This window comes from Diorhabda sublineata, chromosome X (assembly GCF_026230105.1).
Source record: "Diorhabda sublineata isolate icDioSubl1.1 chromosome X, icDioSubl1.1, whole genome shotgun sequence".
NCBI lineage: Eukaryota > Metazoa > Arthropoda > Insecta > Coleoptera > Chrysomelidae > Diorhabda > Diorhabda sublineata.
Window position 1 is genome coordinate 34,001,020 of NC_079485.1, and position 23,231 is coordinate 34,024,250.

Consider the following 23,231-nt stretch of genomic DNA (forward strand, 5'->3'; position numbering starts at 1 on the left):
ACTTTTATCATACTTAAAGAAAAACTGAAATGTATTAGTGTAATCGAATAAATAATATATTACAAATTATAGGAATAGTTGTTTTAATTCAATTCCTTATTCACTTAATATCATATACTACACAATTGTCAATTATGTGAGCTTTCTTAAGGAACAGTTAATTTTGAAACATCTTGTTAGCCCTATTACTTATGCCACTATTATTACAATAAATGTAAATTGAATTTTTACACACTTTTTTTTCTTTGCACGGAAATATTTCTGGTAGATAAATATTCAAGTAATCTTAGTAAATAAGTAAAACCTTATTGAGGGTAAAGATGCTAAAGATGATGAGAATAATTTTCTTATAGTATTAGTTGAAACTAGACATAAAGTCAAATACTGTCAATTAAACTAGTGATCTCTTTAAACTAAACAAAAATATTGTTTCTCATTTAGAGTAACGAATCCAGTCTTTGTAGGAAAAATATAACTTCGACAAATTAGAAATATATCGATGCTTCAAGGCAACCAACATTAGGAAAAATAGTATAATCCAATTCATGTTTCACAATATCGTAATTTCACAACTTTACAAATTGAAAATAAAAAAATAAAACTTTTATCTCATTTTAACATATTGCAGAAACGGTCCCCTTTTCCATTTAACGATTTAACAAGTCAACTTTACAATCTACTTAGATACTAACTGGTACTAAGTAGTAGCTGAACGATTTGGCTCTTGCAAAATAATCCAATGATGAATATCCAGTTTTCACTTAAAATTGGTTATAGATAAGCACTAAGTGGATTAAGTAATTTTATGACGATAGCTTATATTTCAAATTTTCCAAGACAATGCTAGAAGTAATTTACTGAAGAGGTGATGGGAATTTTAGGGTGCTTTCAAGACTCAAGGAAAATGAGGGTAAATTTAAGAGTTTATGGTACTATTAAAAATATACCAGAAACCATTAAAAACTAAAAGCTTTGTCGAAAATTTTGAATACATAGAAGAAATATTTAAACAATTACCAATCGTGGTAGCCATATCTTTAACTATCCACATTCAAAGTTTTAGAAAAGAGAAGGAAACATTTTTGGAGTCTGGTAAACAGTGGCGTGACAGTTACAACTTACAACATACTAACGAAAAGGTCAATACAGTGAAGAAAAAAGGGATGGAACAAGTGAAAACAGTTCTTCTATGTAAAAACTGCTTGGAGAATATATTAGAAACAATACATAAATGTAGCTAATGCTGTATCTGACTGCTGTAGTACGGAGAAATGCTGTTATCGTCTTAAGAAGGTCAAGTAAATAACAAAGTCCTCTCATGGAAACCTTGATCTCCATTTTTGTTATAGATAGAACTCTACCACAATTCCACAGCATAACTTGATATAACCAAGCCCAGATGTCGCTTTCATCATAAATGCCACCAATATAAGTTCAAAACTAGTTTTCTCTTATATAATTTTATTCAGTTCGATTTCCAGATATAGATGGCAAAGTGATCGCTAGCTGGAGCTTAAATTTGTCTCCCTGTTATTCTATATTTAAATGTGGCTAGAAGTGGAGGTTATTATTATATTATTCAAAATACTGAAAATTTATATAGCAAAGTAATTTCAAATTTGAATTGTTATCATAATAAATGGATGTTAGTACTGAACGAATATTCCCAATGAATGTTGCCAAGGAACAGGTAGTCCAGTAACGGTTATTTTTTAACGCGTCTGGTTACTGACAGTGGTTAGTGACAGTATGGTGACAGTTTTGTACGTAAACGGGGGTTGAGGATAGATTAGTTGTGAATTATTTGTTCGATTTTGACACGGCCATTGTGCTTAGGTGATTATTTTTTTTTTGAATAATTATCTTTTAATAGTACTAGCAAATTGATGGTGACAGTTTCATGACAATTTAGAAGATGTCGTCCCCCAGTGCTGGTAAAAGACGTATGGACACTGATGTTATCAAACTGTATCCTTTGTGTTCTTTTATATTGTAAACAATAACATCTTTTCTTTGTAACAGCTGATGGTGTAGAAGTGAATTTTTGTCTTGAATATGTCTCCAAATATATCTAACTATTAACTTTTGCTGTAGAAAATTTATGTATTTACATTTAGAATATATTTTTGTTCACTACGCAAAAACAGCTGATTGTCAACAATATGTGCGTTTTCCTTAATTACCAATTTAGCATTGAGAGTAAACATGAGGTAACTATCCTTGGTGGACTTAATGAATTTTGCGTGAAATTTTATGGTCCTAGAGGAAGTAAGTATCAATTTCTATATATTGCTAAAATTTTAAGTATCACTGAATAATTTTTATTTTTACAAAGTCTGCAAACAACAAAATTTGATATATACCTGATAGTATCTGAACTTGTGGAAAATTCTCATCAGTCAAATATAATAATTTAAGTGCCTATTTTGTAATAATAACTTTCTCTACTTGCTATTTCTATAACTAATTATAATTTAATTAGATTTATTAAGTAGTCCAAAAATGATGTATTTATGTTAATATTTTCATTACAATCTATTATTGGGTTTAGATAAAAATCGACCTGATAACTGAAAAGTTATTTGAAGTTGTTCACCATTTGTTATTATTACTATAATTTCTAACAACAGAAATATCTTCAAATTAAGATAAATTATATGAATCCCACTGTTTAAAAAAGCAGTTTTGAATATTATCAACTTATAAAAGCGCCATTTTTAACTAAAAAACTGTCTTTGAGAACACTGCATAGACCATGATTTATTTATTTTAATAGCTCCTTATGAAGGAGGTGTTTGGAAGGTAAGGGTACATTTACCTGATCACTACCCCTTTAAATCACCAAGCATTGGTTTTATGAATAGAGTTTATCACCCAAACATAGATGAAGTTTCTGGTACAGTCTGCCTGGATGTTATAAATCAAGCATGGACAGCTTTATATGGTAAGTTACATTTTGTTTAATTTGACCATGAAAATGTGCATACTGAATCATATAAAGCTTAATGAGAAATCAATAGTTTTATTTTTGCAAATAAACTACATTTTTATTTTGTTTTCCAATGATTACAATATTTGGATGGTTTATGTTTCTTAATTTTATGAAATTTATTTTATGATTACCTACTTGTCCATATATCATTTCTATACAGTATCATTTAAATATATGTGTACAAATTTAGCTCTATTATTGTTATCAATTCTCAGTTTTTGTATTTTCATTCTAAAATTTCTACTAAGACTTTAGAAAGCTGTTAACTCATTTAATTGGAATTTCTCCTTTTAAATACCAATAAAAATAAAGTTACTAATTTGAATTGAATTAACTCTCAACAGCTTCATAAATTGTTTAGTGGGATTAAGTCATTTCAATAAAAAATTCTTTTCAACTGTTCAAGATGTCACCAGATTTTTTTGTTTATATATATATATATATATATATATATATATATATATATATATATATATATATATATATATATATATATATATACCTCCACAAAAATTATCGAATTTTATTATTATTTACGACTCAAAACATCAATAGGACAAAAAGTTTGATTTACCAAAACAGAAAATATCAAAAAAATTATACAAAACATCTATACAAAAAAAATGAACAGTGCTTAAACTAAAACCAGCCAATGAATTTCTAATAGCTTGTGTTGCCGCCTCTCGCTCTAATTACAGCTTCCATTCGTCTTGGAAGGCTTCTAAATAGGTTCTGGACGTATCCTTGAGGCATGTTTTCCCAGAAGTTTAAAAGAACATATTGAAGAGCATCTAGTGTTCTTATTGGTGCCAGATGTTGCTGAATTTACCATCCTAGAAGGTCGCAGACATGCTTTATTGGGTTAAGGTCCGGGCTACGTGCAGGCCAATTCAGGGTGGGTATCTCGACCTCTTCTAAATACTGCCAAACCACTCTAGTAGCGTGTGGACTATCGTTATTGTGTATTAACACAGAGTTGTCACTAATATGAGGCATATAGGGCATTACATGGGGTTCTAGGATATTGGTTATGTACCTGTCAGCATTTAGCCTTCCATCAATCATTGGTACTATCTCCTTGCGACCCTCGAAAGATATTCCTCCCCAAACCATGATAGAGCCAGTTTGACAAAAATTAACCTGATTGTGCCGTTCACCACGTCGCCTATATACTGGTGCACGCCTATCCGATGAATAAAGACAAAATCTTGATTCATCTGTGAAAAAAATATTGGAGCAATCTTGAATATTCCAATTTGCGTGTTCTCGAGTAAATTCCAATCTTGCTACTCAATGTTCTCTGGTAACACGTGGACTTCTAAGCTGGCACTCTAACTCATATACCTGCTTCTCTCAGCCTATTTCGAACTGTTTGTAGGCTTATTCGGACATTACCAGCAGCCAACAGATCTGTTTGCAGCCTTCGAGCGCTGGTATGCCTAATTCTTAACGCCGGTAACTTCAAATAACGATCATCTACTACCGAAGTTACCCTTCCGCTGCCTTATTCGGGTCTTCTGGTTAGCTGCCCTGTTTCTTGGTAGCGAATAACAACTCTGGATATGGTGCTTTGTTGAACTCCAATTACCCCGGCGACGAGCGCGATGATTCTAGCGGCTTCCTCATTCGTCACATGTCTTGTTAAACGTTGAAGCACATCCATTATTAACAAAATAAATTTAAGTTTTCACTATACAATAACACAATTTGCTTAGAAAGTTCTCGATCTCAATGCATTCTCCAAGACAGAAATGACTTACTCGAGCATTTTTGCTTTCAAAAACATTTGTAATAAATTGTGATATTTTTTTGCCCATGATAAGAAACCAGAAATATCTATTAAGTTGATACATATACAGATTGTCCCAAAAAAACTAAAATTAAGTATTAAAAATATCCTAAAATACCAGTGATGCGATAATTTCTGTGGGGTGTTTATGTATATATATATATACATATATATATATATATATATATATATATATATATATATATACATATATATATATATATATATATATACATATATATATATATATATATATATATATATATATATATATATATATATATATATAAATTTCAGATTATTCTTTGATTTGTCAAATATCATTGCACATGAGAAATTTTACAAGGTATTTTGCATTAACTGTTGGGTACAACTCCATACTATACTTCGTTCGTTCGTTCGTTACATTAGAAATTTTTCCTCCGTGGTTATTTGTGGGTTTATATTCATATTACTTTTTCTAAACTAAACTCATTTATATTTGGTCTCTACTTGTTAGATTTGTGTACAGTTGAACACTGCAGTGAGAGATACATGTGTTTATTGGATAGTTGGTGGATGTAGTTTCATTCATTCATGGTCCAAATTTTCAACTTTTAGATATGATTGCAATAGTTTGAACTATTTAAATGGGATAACTGATATTGGCATGTATGCCCAAGTGCCAATGTTTGTTGAAAGATAATAATAAGAAAGGCTTCATGCATTTTGTTTTGTCTTCTAAGGCTAAACTTATAATGTGAACAATTCTGTGAACTTGTTGTGCCATAAAAAATGGAAACTCATCATTTATTTTTTATTTGTTGAATTCAGCTCTACTAGTTGTTCAAGTGTTTAAAGTGAAATTCAGAAAAAATGAAAGCAATTAAAAACTTTCCAGTTTCAAAAACTTTAAGTGAACTCAAGTCAAATTTTTAATTATTAGAATACAACAGTGAACTTTTAGTCAAATTAACTTTTTAAAATATATGCAAAAAGGAATGCTAAAATAGATATCAGTGATCCTTTATATATTAAAACTTTTGAATATTATAAAGCTTCACCTACAGACCAACCTATTTGAGCGCATCTCAATAAACCAGCTGTATCACACAGTATTGCTTATCCTTTAGTTAGAAATGTTTTCTTCTATGTCATCACTCTTTCATAAATGGAAATAATTATAAAAATACTTATTCTATATTCCAATTTAAACAACACATACATAACTGATCCAAAGTTTATTGTTTCGTGGCATTTATTTGTTACCAAAAAATATTTTAAGCTTTAAACCATAAAATTTTTCAAAGAATAAGTGGTTTCTAAAACTGATAGGTATTATTTGTTATAAAAACAGAGATAGATAGATATGCAAAAGCTCTTTGAAAATCTTAACAAGTTTTCGAATCAGAAAAAATTAACATTAAACACCCCAAAATATGTGCAAAAACCATTATACCTCTTAGAATGATTACCTTTCCAATGGTAATTTCACAATCTTAAATACAACATGGCGTTCTACTATTTTTACTATTTAGAATAAAGATAATTGTTCATACACATTTTATTTTCCTTATATGCACTCAGACTCCTTGATCACTATCATCTCCATACCAAACATAAATCATATATTTCTCCATTATCTCTCCGAATATTAAAAAATTTGGCACAATAAAGAACGCTTCATATCTTTATATGTATTAAATTGACTTTTACCACAATATAAGAAAGACTGTGTCAAATCTCTCTTCTAATTTAGTGCCACTCCTAAAAGTAAACAAACCCAGGCGTTCAAAATTGCAATTATAGTGATATAAAAATTACACCAGCAAAATTACTGAAACATTTTTTCCAAAAATGAAAGTACAAAAATTGAAAATATGAAAAATTCAGTTCGATAGGTTTCATCAAATCCTCCTTCAAGAGAATAACATTCATCCATTCCAATCCAAGGAAACATTTCTCAAACTTCATGATATTAATATCATTCATTTGCAGCATTTATATATTTAGGAAAACACACTTCATATTCAACCATTGCATGAGAAAGAAGACCACCAATACACTCTTATGTTTCACTGAAGGCGGGAGGAGCTATGGATATCATACATCTGCTAAATTATTTAACCATTGAACATTTCAACATAAATTGTACTCCCACTTAGAATTGAAATTAGAGAAAGTTTTATAAATAAATTGTTTTATTATAAGATCTATCAGATGTATTCAATAGTTATAGAAAAATAGAATTGTATTTATTTTATCCTTAATATATTTGCTGAATGCAATACAAAAAATTCAATAATCCCATATATTAATTCTTTGTATTACGTAATTTTTATTATTCTGTTGTGATGCTCATATTATAATCAAATTTTGTGCGCACTGCTACTACCTTCCAATGATAGAATTGTTTCTTTCCATATTGGAGCAATTAGGTCATTATTTTTCGATTTGTCTTTCTCTCTGATCAAATAGATAGTGTTATCGTCAAACGCCTGTGTTTGATGTATTTGATTTTTTATTTGACCACCTTAAAATAACTATATATTTCCTTTTGGATCAATACGGTTCCACTGTTGTATTAGGTTTTTGGGATATTCATTTTTTTCATCCTCTATCCTTGTATAAAAAAATGTATATTAAATTTGGTTTTACATTCAAAATAAAGTTCATACTTGGGGATGGGATTGTAAGGCATAAGAATAATCAATTTCATCTTATCACTTTCTACAACCTTTATAAATAATATTTTTTGAGGCTTAGGATTTCTTTAATATTTCTATCATGGCTAAATAGTAGCTTCTGCAAATAGAGCAGATTTAACCGAGAGATGGTAGTTCCCAGAATTTCAAAATATTTTTCAATTAATATATAAATCTTAATTAACTATTTCCCAGTCGATGAATATCAATACATAAGTATGCGAAAGCTCGGAAAATATATTAAAGTTAGTCCACTTTGGTGTTTCATTTCCACGTTCTCAATAAGAAACCTCTCTCTCTCTCTCTCTCTCTATATATATATATATATATATATATATATATATATATATATATATATATATATATATATATTTCTTATTTCTTAGACCTTTTGATATATAAATGCATCTAAATAATCTTGATTTTAGGTCTCTTCTGTTTTAAAATTAGTTTTTTTTGGTAATTTTTAGAAAATTAGATAATTTTAATTGAAGAATAGCTAAAATCAAATTTCGTGTAAAAACAGTTAAACCTTCGACGTTTCGACCTATTGCTTTATTATATTGCCTTATATCTTTATTAAAACATAATTTGACATTGAAATTTTTCACAATTGAATTAATCAATAGATTACCTTCAACATGAATATCAAAATAAAAATTATTTTCAACCATACTATTTTTTTTATGTTCAGTTGTTTTATCTAGCAACATTTAATTAAATTATTCATAGTTATATTGAAATCCATAAAATAAAGTTATAAATTTTAATCAAAGTGTTTAGGTCCTTTTTATCATGGATAACTGCTTTATTTCTATGTATGTACTTGATATACAATATTACATATTTTGTTTTTGGGCGTTTTAGATTTTAGTTTGATGAAATGTGACGATAACCTTTGTGACTTTTTCTAATAATATATTTATTGAAATAATTTGCTAGTTTTTATGAAAGTTCTTCTACATATAGGAGATAAATGTGTTCTACTTTTTGATGTTTAGGTTCTGTTTTGTTCTTTAATTGATTATAATATTTGTTTATCCTCCTTTTGAATATGTTATTTATCATTTTATCAGGATAATTATTTTCTCTTAATGCAGCTTTTTCTTTTTTAATAACTATGCATCTAACACAGGATCTGAAAGTTAGATGGATCTATCTTGTGACATACGATGATATGAATTGAGGTTTAAATATTTTGAGGACCAAGTTGGTTTCATATACCATTCTGTTCATATGTTATTCTTAATTTTATATAATGTGACATCAAGAGAATTAATTCAATTTTTTTTTTTCAATCTCGATTGTGAATTGAAGGTTTTTATTATATGAATTGAATTTTTCACTTATATTTTCAATTTAATTTTTTAGTACAGCAGTAATACAATCATCTACATATCGGAAAAAGAATGGAACATTAATGTTAAGTTTGCTTAAAACAGTTTCCTTAAGATCTTCCATTACTAATTGTGCTATAACACATAAAATGGAAGCTCCCATAGTCCAACCATCAATTTGTTTATATTTTTCAATCTCAAAATGTTGTTCTAAGTGTTAGTTCTATAGCTTTGAGGTATTTCTGTATATTCTTTAATTTTGTCCCATTTTTTTACTAATTGATCTTTCACAATTGTAATAGGAATCTTTGTATATAGAGAAGCTACATCTAACGACATAAATACATATTCATAAGGAATTTTGATATTTTTAATGTTTTCTTAGAAATCCCAAGTGTTTTTGATATAGTATATATTTTGGTATAAAATGTTCTTCATAATATAATTATGGGTGAGAAGAGTTCGAATAGTTGTTATAATTGGTCGCAGAGGTATGTCAAGTTTGTGCAGTTTTGATAGATAATATATCTTACGGGGTATATCATTATAAATTTTCAATTTCTTTGCATCGTTTGGTGAAATAAAAAGTCGTTCTATAGAAGGGTTTTATTTTTGATATGAATTTGTAAGTCGAAACGTCAAGTCTTTACGAACTATTTTGTGAGCGTTTTCGTGGTGGGAAGTTGCAAACAAAACATCAAGTGTACTATTTCTAATATATTTCTAAGCTTTCGAATACTTACGCGTATGTGTTCATCGCCTGGGACTGAAATTATGTTCAAGTACAATGTAAAAATATGTGTAAAAAAATTACAATAATGAAAATTACTTACATTGATTAGTTAAGAATTGTGGCGTTTTAAATTTCGTTGTTTAAAAGACATTAAATTCATAGATTTCAAAAATCAATGTTCAAATTGAAGCCCGACAGAAATTTATTTAAGTTTATTGCTTATGATTGTTATATAAATCATTTTTTTAATTTTCTTTAGTGAGATTATGAATGACTTTAAATTTTTATAGTTTAGATTAGGCTAGGTTGTTATGAATTATGTTGAATATATTAATTGGTTAGTTAATAAATGACATTAATTTTAATAGGTTAGCTCGTTATGGATGGAGCTGAATATTTATTGGTTCGAATAACATTAAATTTGATAGTTTAGGTCGTTATGAGTGAAGTTGAATTTCATGGGTTGATTGGTTGTCGATGGCGTTGAATTTCTTCTAAGAATTTGTTTTTCTCACATCTGAAAGATTTAAATCAGTTTCCTTTCTAATAAATTGATCATTTTGGGTAAAGAATGTTGTTTCATTTTTGTAACTTTTTTCAGTTGTCGAAACTTGGGCAGATTCATAATTCATATTATGTCCTTTATGAAAGACACGTGTCGCTAATGAACACCTATCAGGATATAATTTGCTATCGATTTTGTGAGAGGTTATCCAATTGGTTAGTGACCTCTTCAACTGACCAGTGTACTTGTTACAACTTGAACAAGGAATTTCATATGTTAGGAAATTAATTGGTTGGTGTCTTATCTTTTATTTTAGTATAAATAGATTGAATATTAGAGGTTTGACTGTACATTATCTGAATGGTATAAATGGTAAAATAGGTGAGATAGTAATGTCGGAATTGACGTTTGAAGGTAATAATGGTACGATGTGAAGTCAGCGTCAGAATTCGCTTAAAAAGATATGAAGGATATAATTTTTTTAGGTTTTTTTTATTGTGGAAGATTAGATCAGAGATTTTAAGGACTCTATTTTTCATGTTTTTGATTAAATGAATCTTAATGCTACGTGGGTTGATCAATTAAAATTTTATTATCTTCGTTTCTAATGAATTTAGTTTCAAGAAAACGTAATGATTTTCAGTATTCTCCTTTTCTTTATTCAATTATATATGAGGACAGAAACTTTTAAAGTAAAATAGTAAATTATCAATTTCATTATATGGAAGGAATAAAATTATATCATCTACGTACTTTATAATGAAGAATAATTTGAAAGGTAAAACAGATATTACAAAGACTATAACTAATGACACTTCCACTTGGGAACCAAAAGCTCAGGTGCTCTGCTGTATCCGCATTATATTCTATTATCACATCTGTACGTTTTAAAGATAATAGCGAAACATAACAAGGTCTGGCCATTGTTCATTGATTGATACTTAACAATATAATTATTATTAAAAAAATACATGTTATTGTAGATTTTTAAAAGTATGCTGCAGCTTCAAAAGAAACTTCTGAGAAATACTATATGTCACTCAAATAGAAAAACATATTATGTATAGTTGATTGGCCCTTTGTTGGGAATATAAACCGGATGTAGAACAAATAGGCACATTTTCTAGAAAGGTGTACTATAAGATTTAATAGAATAATAGATATAGTGACTCCGTTTGATATATAATTAAAAAAGACATAAGTTGGAAATTGCTTTTCAGCTGAATGTGGCAAAACTTCTAAAGCTATCCATCAAGTAGATGTTCATATAGTTACAGTTAATTAACCGAGATTAATCATTAGGGCCGACTTGAGGTGTCATGTGAAGTTTAGTTGGTTTATGGAGCTTTACAATTTATTCAATAAAGAACCCGTCTTAAATTTTTTAATGAAACTGAATTAGTAACGTTTTTACCGCATTTGACAAATTAAACAAAAAGATCATTGAAAATAATCCTTTGAATATAAGGGAGATTTTGTAAGATTGTGTTAACACGTCTTCTTACAAAGCAGTCATTGTGAACGAATTTCTAGATTGGGACGAATGACACATATTTTGTTGCTGTATATATATATATATATATATATATATATATATATATATATATATATATATATATATATATATATATATATATATATATATATGCGGTATTAAACAACTACCCGACTACCCGAATATTGCTTTTTTATTATGAAAACCGTAGATCAGAAGTTAAATAACGAATCATAGATCTTATTAGAAGTACTTCGAGAGATGTATACTGCACCCATTAAGTTTGACTATGTTTATGAATGTTATATTTCAAGTGGGTTACCTACTGCGGTGGAAGTATTGAAGTTTAATGTGTAATGTATTTACATATTTTAGTGAATTTCTACATGTCATGAAACTAATTTACGACCATTGAAAAATAATGCATGAATATCTTTAGAAACGCAAGTTCTAATAAACAGTAAATATTTAAAATGGATTTCAATAACATTACTCCTTGTCATTGTTTATAACCAGTGGTACGTGACTTTTAATTCAGAAGTATCATAATTAGATATATATCATGTCAATTATAACAGTACAAGGTTATGAACTAATATGTAACAATCACAAATTTTTAAACGTTCGCAAGACTTCCTAATAAGAATTATAAAATGTCTTCATTTTTGTACAACTAAGGAAAGCTATTTGTACATTTTATTGGAATGGTTTGCATTTCTCATTGAATTGTGAAGCATACATAATTATTTATACATTAGCTTACACACTTATGTATAGTATTACGTAAATAAATTTCATTATCAAATCTAAAATTATCACTAAATTTGATTTTATTTTATAATATAAATAATATCGAACCGCCTTTTAAATATATACCCTACACTGACACTGTATAAAGGTAATTGCAAACCTAAACATAGCAACTTATATCAGATCCCTCTGGGGAGAAGACATTCAAAGCAGTAACACCTTGGACAAAGAAAGAAGTATTGCTTATATAACTATGTTTTATACATTTTATAAAGAAATTAATAGAAAAAAGTCGCAGTGACATATGAATGAACAAATTAATTTTTTTTACATTTTTCTCATTGCTCACTACTTGTTTTTCTATATTTCCAGTTCTTTAACGCTGTTTACCAGTGTCATTAACAGTAATATTGAACTAACTAAAATTATTATAGTCAATTTCAAGGAAACCAATTCCTCCCAGTACAACCAGAGTAATTCATATTCAATGGATATGCTTAAAATTAACATATTTTTTATGATAGGAGGAATATATGCATTCGATAATGCTCTGCTAATATTACCTCGCCAGGCGTTAGAGGTTGAGGTATACTGTCACATCATTCAGTTTTATTTTTGTTTTTAGGTAAAAAAATCTTATAATTAGTGCCGATAGAATACCGTTCACATGTTTCACACTTTTTGGAAAATATATATGTATGTACTTATATGTCTACGCCAATTTGAATCATCATGTACAAAGACATACTTGATATAATTATAAAAATGAAGCGATGTTTCAAAGTAATATAGGCTGTAATAAAAATGATAATAAGGTATTTGGTAACATAAAGTGCTCCTATTCCATTTTAAATTACTATTTTTTTAATTCTCATCAGAATATCTATATTCTTTTTTACAATATGTATTTGGCATCATTCAAAGTTAGAAATGTAACTGGGAAACTGCACCTTATAGTTTATAAGAATTGAATTTTAATCCTTCAAAAGTACTTTTATGAAGTACTAGTATGTTTTGTTTTTAGATCTATCAAATATATTCGAATCATTTCTTCCACAACTATTAACATACCCAAACCCAATAGATCCTTTAAATGGAGATGCAGCTGCCATGTACCTTCACAAACCAGAAGAATATAAGAGGAAAGTTTCTGGTAAGTACTTAAACGAACGTGCACGCGCATCCACAAACGCATATATGTAAATACTCAATGACATATTAGAAGTTTTATATCCAGGAGGAATAATTAATCAACTCCATTTTGCAATACTACCCCAAATAGACACAAATTGTGATAGGTCACCATAAGAAATATCTCCCCCAAACCATTACTCCAATAGTTCTGTGCACCAGCATTTCAAAAGCAAATCAACAATCATGGGAAGTACTAAGCGTGGATGGATGAAACGAGAAAGGATTGAACGCGGCGATAATAACAGGCCTACCCTCCTCTCTAAACCATTGGTCAAAGTAATTTGAAGCGTTTAGCTAATTGTTTAAGTGCTTATCTTCACGCTGGATGGTATGTGTTAGTTGACTAGTTGGTCTTCTTTGTGTTCCTATACCTCCTGCAAATTTGCAAGGTCAAGAAAATATATTTCTTTTAGTTGTAAACACTTCTAATGTTACCGAATATATATATATATATATATATATATATATATATATATATTATGTTTATATTTGTATGGTTTATTTAGAGATTGTATATTTATATTCATATTATTAGTAATCTTTAGAATTCATATATCAAAGTTGTTAATGTCAGATAATATTTCGATACAAGCCAGAGTTGGACAAAACGTCAAAAATCATTTTTATGATAAAATTACTAATTCATTAAAATAGACCTTAAATCAAGAACATTTATTCAAGAAAATATGTAAGAAATTAGACATTTTTATATGAATTTTCTTGATTTTAAGTCTATTTTGATGAAGAATAAGAAGAGAAGAATAAAAATACCTGATTGGAATTGTATAAGGAAACACATGAATAGATTAAAAAAAATCGCAAGGAGTTGTAATATTGGAAATAATGATATCCTGGATACAATATGATTGAGCAACTTATTTTTGGTTTGGTTTTTATTGTACAAATTAACCCTGTAAAATTAATATTGAACACAAGTCATTCGGAGTTTCCTATAGACAATTTGGATTTATTTATACAATCAAGCACAGCACATGGATAAACCCCTGTCTAAATTTTATAAAGCTGCCATATATACATTAGATTAAATTACTTATATAAGTTTTTATTTGGAGTTTTGAAGACTGATAACTTAGAAACAAGGGTTTGTATAACAAAAGTTTATATGAACTAAATATCATTTTGATATTTACTACTCGCTTTCGAATATTTTGATGAACTTTCTGAAATTCTTCATAAACCTACATATGCATGTTGAACTAATTTATATTTTGTTGTTAGAATACGTAAGAAAATACGCCACAGAAGAAGCTTTGCGGGGCCAAGAGAACGTTAGTTCAGAAAGCGAATCAAGTATGTCAGACTTTTCTGAGAATGAAGCTGAGGATATGGAGTTATAACGCAGGCTCTCTCTCATTTTCAATAAAAGCTCGCTCAATTCAACTTCCTCTTATTTAGGTGACAATGACGATTCAAAATATGTGATGTGCTTAAAAAGTTATTTATATAATCTTGGTTGCTTTACGTTTTCATAGTTTATTTTATTCAGAGGCGAGGCCTTCGTCAAATTTTCTCAGGTTAGAGTTTATCTATTATTCTCACATATTGTTCAGTCATTTGCTGTATACAGACATCTTTAAAATATGAATTGAGAAGATAATCATATCATAATCTTATTAAAGGAGACTATTTTTTTAATTTGAATTCAAATATCTGTATACATGTGGTAATTTATAAGAATGAAATAGAATAACAAAACAAAAATGGTTATTCGACATATTTATATTCCAGAAATGTGATGTTTTTAACAATTACCTCATTAAAAAATAACTAAAAAACTCTTGAACGGTTATGTCACTGAGTTTAGAGTCCCAGTGCTAATCAAGTTTTAGTAGCAGTCATATATTCAATATGTTTATCCAATTATGTTTCAAGAAATTTCATGTATCATATTTGGTGTGATAGAAGTTTACATTTTAATAAACAGGTGTCTACTTCAAAATTATGTCATTAATTATTAAATACATTATTAGTTTCACATTGTCATGATAATATATGCAATGAAAATTAGAACTCTTCTCACAATGACAAAGTTATTTGGAAAGTAAACTCGAATTTGCTTGTATATACTTAAAATTAATTAAATATAGATATACTATAACATTGTTGTTGTATAACGTAATATTACTACATTGTTCATTTTTTAAAGTTACATTCAGTCATTTACAGAACGACATTAGTCACACAACGTGAATTGTTTTTTTTTTTGGTTTTTCCGAAAAATGTAATAGAACAAATGATAGTAATGATATTATTATTCAAAAATAGTTAACAATTAGAAATATTATGGAATTAATAAGAATTGAAAAAACAATTATAACGATATCTCAATGATTATTTCAAAAGTTCATCTCAAGAATCATATAACTATAACTTCATTTATATACTTATCATCAACAGTCATTTGCCTTGACATAATAAAATTTTTCATAATCAGGCAATAATGTACTTTCAACTGATGAAAAATGCAATGTTATTCTTACTAGTGTAATCATGATGAATAATCAATATGCATATTGATAATATACAAGATGTTTCAGAATTGTGTAAATTAATTCCTAGAGTATATTCGAAAATAAGGATACAAATTAATTGAAAACGAATAATATGAACTCAATTTACTCTCTTGAAGGGTTGTATCTCCCTTTATATTATTGTATATTAAAAAGTGTCTTTACACCATGAGCGTTAATAGATACACAAAAAGTTTGATAGGAAAGGTACCATTGAAAATGTATTCTAATTTTAACCAGACATAGTGACCCATTTCTTTATACATTAAAAACAGAAACCCCAGTCACATGAAGAAAATTCTTTAAAATAAAATGCAATAAGATTAAATTTCATAAACATTTGTCAGCATTTATATTATTATAAATAAGATTGTTATAAATAACTTTTAAGAATGAATAAATTTTTAAAAATAATTTTCGAGTACCGAAAAATATAATTCCCCCACATATTTTAATGCTTTTTTATACCCTGTTAACTCACTACTATATACACAAATACTTTTTATTGTGAAAATTATCATAAAACATGAAACATAAAATATGGAAAAGTTAATGAAGGGAAATATAAATTTAATTTAATAATTAATATTTTATTTAATTACGATGTTGAAAATATCGAAATATCGTTAATTTAGATACATCACACTAGTGGTACTGCACAATCTTGATATAACCGTATTTCACTAAAATTATTACAAGCAACTTTCCTAATTACAGAGATGATTCGATCTTGTAGGGTTTCTAAATATGTTTTGCAATCAAGTATTAAAATATCAACGTTTTCCCATTACTAGTTACGGTCAATGGTCAACTGCTTTTATGGCGACTTGACGTACTTGCATCATTTTGCATTTGTGTCCTTGATACATGCAACTTCTTGATAAAAACATATATATCCAAATTATTTAGGCCAAATACTAATTCAAATTAAAAACTTCATTATTTCGAAAGTTATTGCATTAAGTGTACACCTTGCCATTGATAATTTGACAGCTTTAATGAAAAGCAGACTAGAGACAGAAATAGTCCGCGAGCCAGCGACCTTTTGAGAGTGGTCATTTCACCAGGGCTGAAATTTTTTTTAATCCTTATTCGGTGTCACTAGTAAGTGAATGGACCTCCAGATGCCTAATACCGGGTGTTGTATCTGCGGCAGCCTCCCACACATGTAAAATAATAATTAAACAAAATTAATACCGCAAAAGCTGAAACTTTGTTAACATTTACATCATGTTATAAAATAAAGAAAAAACGTATCCAGCCGAATGTAGAGTGGGGGATTATGCCCCAGCTTTCCACGTAAAGAAGTGATAAATGCGCACTGAGTAAACTGATACCGCAAAAGCTGAAATTTGATAAATATATAGTTAAGTTAATAATTTAAAAGAAAAAAACATCCAACTTAATATTTAGTGGGGGAAAAGTGTCCAGCCGATGCAGTCAAAGACGCTGCGCATCGGTATGCGCTTGGGCGCATTGCATCTTTGAATGCGTCAACTGGACACTTTCCCCCCACTAAATAGAAAGCTAGATATTTTTTTCTATTAACTTATTTACTTAACTGTCATATTTCAGTTCTTATGGTATAAGATATCTATACTTTTCTCATTAAACACAGCGCGCCCATGTAGTTATTATACTGTCTCACAAGTTTTTGAATTTAAAGGCTATTAGTAAATATTTACACATTTGAATATACATAATAAACCGTATAACACATAACATAAACGGGAAATATGTAGACATCAAAATAAGAAAATTAAAAAAAATAATTTTAATTATTTGAACTTTTTACTATTAATTATTATTTGAACGTTTTACTATTAATTATTTGAATTTTTTTCGTATTTATTTACAAAACTATATTCTAAAAATAAACAAACATATCATGCTATTACGCATAAAATAATATACGAATTTATAAGAATTCGCCATCTTCGGATTCAGTTCCATCGGACTTGTCGCTTTCATTATCCATGCAATTGATGTCGACTCTTGAAATATCTTCGTCATCATCTGCAAACATATATAATAATATATTTCAAGGCATAAATAATAATTGGATAAAAATGTGAGTAATATATCAATATTATTCTAACCTGCAGTACTTTGTTGACCATCATTACTGGCTGTGATACATTTGAAAACTGTTGGTATTTTTCGGCAAAACAACGTTAGAGAAAGCCAAACCAGCTTCTTTTCGAATTTTTTAAATATCTGTACACTTCTTTAATTTATTCGCATCAAACAGAATTAATTTTCCGCTCTTTTTGGAGCAAAATACACAGAAGGGATGTACGTTCGACATTGTCGCAGCTCCACTCGGTAGAAGTTTAACGGTCGCACTGGATAGCTTGGCGTTACTCTGGCAAATTTGGAGTAAACAGATGCTACATTTGAGTAGGAAAGAGGACCGGACCGGTTAGCAGCTGCTCTGTTGTACGCATTTGATGCCGGGCTGTTAAAGTGGGGAGAAGGCCGAAATTTCTGCTGACTGCTGTGCTAGAAATTTATAGACTATTTGCACTTTTATGTAAATATTTACTTTTCTTATTTTGATGTCTACATATTTCCCGTTGCCGCAGATACAACACCCGGAAGTGCCCGAGCTGGAGGTCCATTTGTTTAATAGTGATACCAAATAAAGCTTAGGACAAGTTTTCAGCTTTTGTGGTTTTGGTCATCAAAAACGATCGCTGGCTCCCGGACTAAAAGTAATGGTATCAATTGTTTTGCTCTTGAATGACAGATGAACTTTGGCCCTAATTTAAAAAAAAGTAAGTGAATTCTATGACAAAATTTATGATTAAAGTCTTGAGGCAACTTCATATACCGTTAACAGGTTCTTTTACCTTAATGATAGATGTTCTCCCTACCTTTTCGAATGAATATAAACTTGATATTTTGAAAACGTAGACCTCTAGGAGAATTCTTAAAGAAAACTTGATTATTCAGAAATTCTCTTTTCATATAGGTATAACAATTGTTGGGGACATCACAGAATGATAAATGATAGGAAAGTAAAATATGGAACTCGTTAAAAGTAGAAAATTTTGAACTGCAGCCGCCGTGGTTAATACGACGGTATGTAGAAGAGAGAGAGGAAAGTATTTTTTCTCATATATTAAAGGCAGATCAATCGGTAGCTGTGAGTTTATGATTTTTCCCTCACTTCTTATGAACCACATATTTTCAACTGTATTAATTTGTATAATATGTAGTTAATACTATGTGTTTATCAAGATTTTTGTCAAAAATTATTTTAAATGAATAACTTTCCATATAATAATGCCGAAAAAATTACAGTTATCAGATATTTCAATTCAGAGAATTATAATAAAAAAGACATTTGGAACAGAATTGTATTTAGAATATGTCAGCATTTTTATTGTTTCATAAATTCTTTAGACAGGAAAACTTTGATTAACCAAACTTTTTCCATAAAAATTAAGCTGAGATAATTTATCTACTAAATAAAGTTAAATTATCATAAAAGGTACAAAACTTTTTAAAGATATAACAATTCTTCCTATGTTCCGGTTATTTTATTAAATAATATAAAGCAATTCTTTTTTCCCCATTTCAAATTGATTCCTGGTCCTGTTTTATCAATATTTTCATAAATTGCAATTCAATGAATTTCCTCCCTACTTTTTCATTTTTTAGTTATCTCTATATTATAGCTTAACCTGGTAATAATTAATTTTGTTTTAATCATTTTCATCAGTTTCATTTAATCATATCAGTTTTTATTCATGCTATTCCATATATACCTTCATTAGTACCAGCATAAAGGTGTTATCAGAATATGAATAAAATTTACTAAAATAATTTTTTTGGACTATATAAGAATCAAAATTACTTTTTTAAATACAAATTATTTTAATTAAAAGTTAATATGAAATTTCTGTGAGGACACTAAAAATCCTTGTATACCTAATTATTATTTTAAATTTTGAAAAATAGATTGACAGAGCAAAAACATTTATAAACTTTATGTTGAATGTAGACTATTTTGAATTAAAATTAAGTTCTTATAAGTTGCATGCTTATTCAAAAATACGAAAAACTGAGAAAGGAAATAAATACATGAGCTTGTGTTTGTAACATGCAACCTCTGTGGCCATAGATTTGTAAAATACTATTATTTAAGTCATTTTTGTGATTAACATAATTGTAGCCTGAAACTGATAAAAAATCGATTGATTGTTGCTTCCTAATGCATCTAAGTATTTCTAATATGTCTAAATGCAATAATGTGTGCCTCCAGTGCAACATACTGTTAACAGTATCATTTTATTTCAAGGAGTAACAAAATTTATTGACAATCTGAAACTTCTAAATGTTATCATAAATCTAATATGAAAGCTACATAAGATACATCATTACTAGTTCAATAAATTTCGTAACTTATGCTATCTTTAATCGTGTCCCAATTCCAAAATCTATCTGTTTAGTTTTGAAGTCATAAATTTGAAAAAATTAAACAAAAAAAGTATCTAATTATTCTAAGTAACTAATATAGAAGCAATTTACTAAGTGTAAGTAAACACCAAGCATAAATGTATTCTGCATAGTTTTCTGTCTTGTGTATGATCGTCTATTAATAGGCCAAGCATGTTATAAAGTGAATCCAATACTAATTATTGAGTGGATCGTGAATTAAAAATTGCTGTAATTAGAAAAATGTTATAGAACTCTCAATACTTTTTTGGCTCTAAATACAAACGGAGAACAACCATAACGTTCTACAAAGATATCCATAAATAAAAGAATTGTGTTTAAAAAAATTTGTAGTTAGAGCATAACAAAACTTTATTTAAAAGAACAATCTGAACTTTTTAAATATTTTAAAAAGGTTTAATTTCCAGTTAATATTGATAAATTGTTGATTGCTGTCGTGTTCATTGGTGTTTTTGTATAGAACGACATGTATCTGAAGTTAATTAATTTATTGAAGAACAATATTTTTGTGATAAACATTTTCTTCATTTGTATGAAATGTTTCGAAACACATTTTCTTTATATGTCCAATATACAAACATTCATTTTAATATATCAAAAAAAACTTTATACTATATTATTTTTTAGTGGCCAATTAATGTGATAGGCAAATTTGGATTCATTCTTTATATTTTCTTAATTGGTATATGAATTAATTTATACATGAAAGGGAAATTCACTCATTACTGCCAATACTAATGACAACCTGAACATATTGCTTGGTACAATTAGTTTTATGTATATTATACAGTTGCCTTACTGAGCGAGTTTAAATAAATTTATTTTTAGTTTAATTGGAAAATGATCGCCACTATATGCTGTAAATCTTACAAAAGTTTTTTAATTGTACCTTTAGGTTGCCTTACCAAAAATAAAAATCTAGAATATCTTTAAACGCTTGAAACAAAACACATACCAAAGATGTTTCACACTTATTATTAATAATTTCAGTATATCTATTGATAGTATATTGACTCTCTTAACTTCACAATCTTCTTTCCCTGCATTATTGAATCATTACTTATCCCTCTATTGATAGATTTTTTGAAAAGTTAACATCGTAATTTATGATGTTTCATTTAAACAATCTTCACCGTATCCCTGGAATATAAAATCTTTAAATTGTCTCCCAAATAATAATATTTGAGTGCTTTCTACTATAACTCTCATGTGATGTAGATACTCCTCAATCTCTTCTATCTTACTCTCATTACTTGTATACAAAAATTATGAAATGTGTTTCATCAGAAAAGTGTCCATGACTATGAAAAATAAAATATGCTAAATCTTTTGTTATAGTATAAATTTAGAGGATCATTTAATAAACTTTTGTAAGGTATTAAGCGACAATGAGTTGTAATCTTAGATTTTTAGTGCAATAGATTTATAAATTATAGAATTTTTTATAAAAATTGATACTTCATTTTGTTAACTGAGGTTTCATTTACTTAGATACTGTACATATATTAATATTTATAATTATTTACATATACCGTCGTCAAAACTTTAAGATGTATTTTTTTTAGAGTAATACGTGTACTAAGAATTTTTTCATATTTTAGTGTCGTATAGTAGATGTAAGTGCGTTTCTCATCTTCGGACAGTTTATAAACGTGTCTTACTAGTTATCTAAGTTATGAAAATTAACCTGCTGCACAATAACATTAACAGTTTTTAAAAAATGTGCTAACCATTTTTACGTTTGTTCGACTTAATCTATTCCAAGAATTTAATTGCAAATCTTTGCAAAACACCAAAAAATTAGTAGTTGTCTAAACCACAATTATACCTATCCTTATCTTTTCCAAACCCAGTTTAACCAAATTTTGAATTCTTCTAGTCGAAAATTTCACAGCCGCTCTTAGAGATACATAACGAATCCATAAATTAATATATATAATTTTAAGGATCTTCACATTTTTTTACTTTTCTAGAATATTTTCATCAGATATTGAACAAACATATATCACAGCTATAAGCCCGTCTGCTATAAGAATTGAATACTGTTTTACTGTAGCTAGTTCTAATTAAATTTGTATCCTTCAATTACTATTATCAAAAAAGAAATCTTACAATGACATTTAAGGTATCTAACCTTGTTGTAGTTGTAGTTGAGTAGTGACTCATTGGCCAAGTTTTTATACTCCTTAAGTATTTTATAGGCCAAAATAAGTCATATTTGGCAGTGATTTTTTTTGCTTCTACCCCTTAGTTAACTTGTTAACCCCTGGCTTATTGCCAAGCATAATTATCTAACAGTATATCTGGATGTCTTCTTTTATATTAAATTTCCTAATCAAAATTATGTAATAAAAAAGGGACTGATTAATTTCCAACTGAAATTTGTATAATTTTATATAATGTGTACTGAAACACAATATCAAAATTTCTTGGATAGGTATGGTTTTTAGTTGTAAAATTGGTTGATATAATTTTCGTAAAACTGAATGTTAAGAATATTTATGGTAAAAAAATAATGAGAATTAATAATATTCATTGACCATTTTCAAATACATCACGGTTTCTATTTTTAATGAATAATGAACTTTTAAATGTAGATCATTTGGTAGCGTTCAACAATAATAAAGAACTACATTTATTTATGTTGTTTTATTTCATCTTTTGCAGATAATCCAACTACCTTTATAAAAATAGAAAACTTTCCATGATATATTTATAAATTAAATTTTCTTCTAACATATTTTCCAAATTTTCATA

At 28.2% G+C, this 23,231-nt stretch overlaps 1 protein-coding gene across 1 annotated transcript; it reads left to right on the forward strand.

Moving 5' to 3' along the window:
• Positions 1 to 1,495: 1,495 nt before the first annotated feature.
• LOC130451112 (ubiquitin-conjugating enzyme E2 H) lies at positions 1,496 to 23,112 on the forward strand. Its single transcript, XM_056789919.1, has 5 exons — positions 1,496 to 1,968; positions 2,192 to 2,268; positions 2,777 to 2,944; positions 13,310 to 13,438; positions 14,719 to 23,112. Exons 1-5 carry the CDS (start codon positions 1,916 to 1,918, stop codon positions 14,835 to 14,837), a joined length of 546 nt encoding a protein of 181 aa, XP_056645897.1. The 5' UTR covers positions 1,496 to 1,915; the 3' UTR covers positions 14,838 to 23,112.
• Positions 23,113 to 23,231: the final 119 nt, after the last annotated feature.

Bases quoted from the DNA above. Each gene is read 5' to 3' on its own strand.
- LOC130451112 (XM_056789919.1), top strand. From the start codon at position 1,916: ATGTCGTCCCCCAGTGCTGGTAAAAGACGTATGGACACTGATGTTATC. The intron at 2,269-2,776 runs GTAAGTATCAAT...TTATTTTAATAG, and splicing joins ATTTTATGGTCCTAGAGGAA to CTCCTTATGAAGGAGGTGTT. The intron at 13,439-14,718 runs GTAAGTACTTAA...TTTTGTTGTTAG, and splicing joins ATATAAGAGGAAAGTTTCTG to AATACGTAAGAAAATACGCC.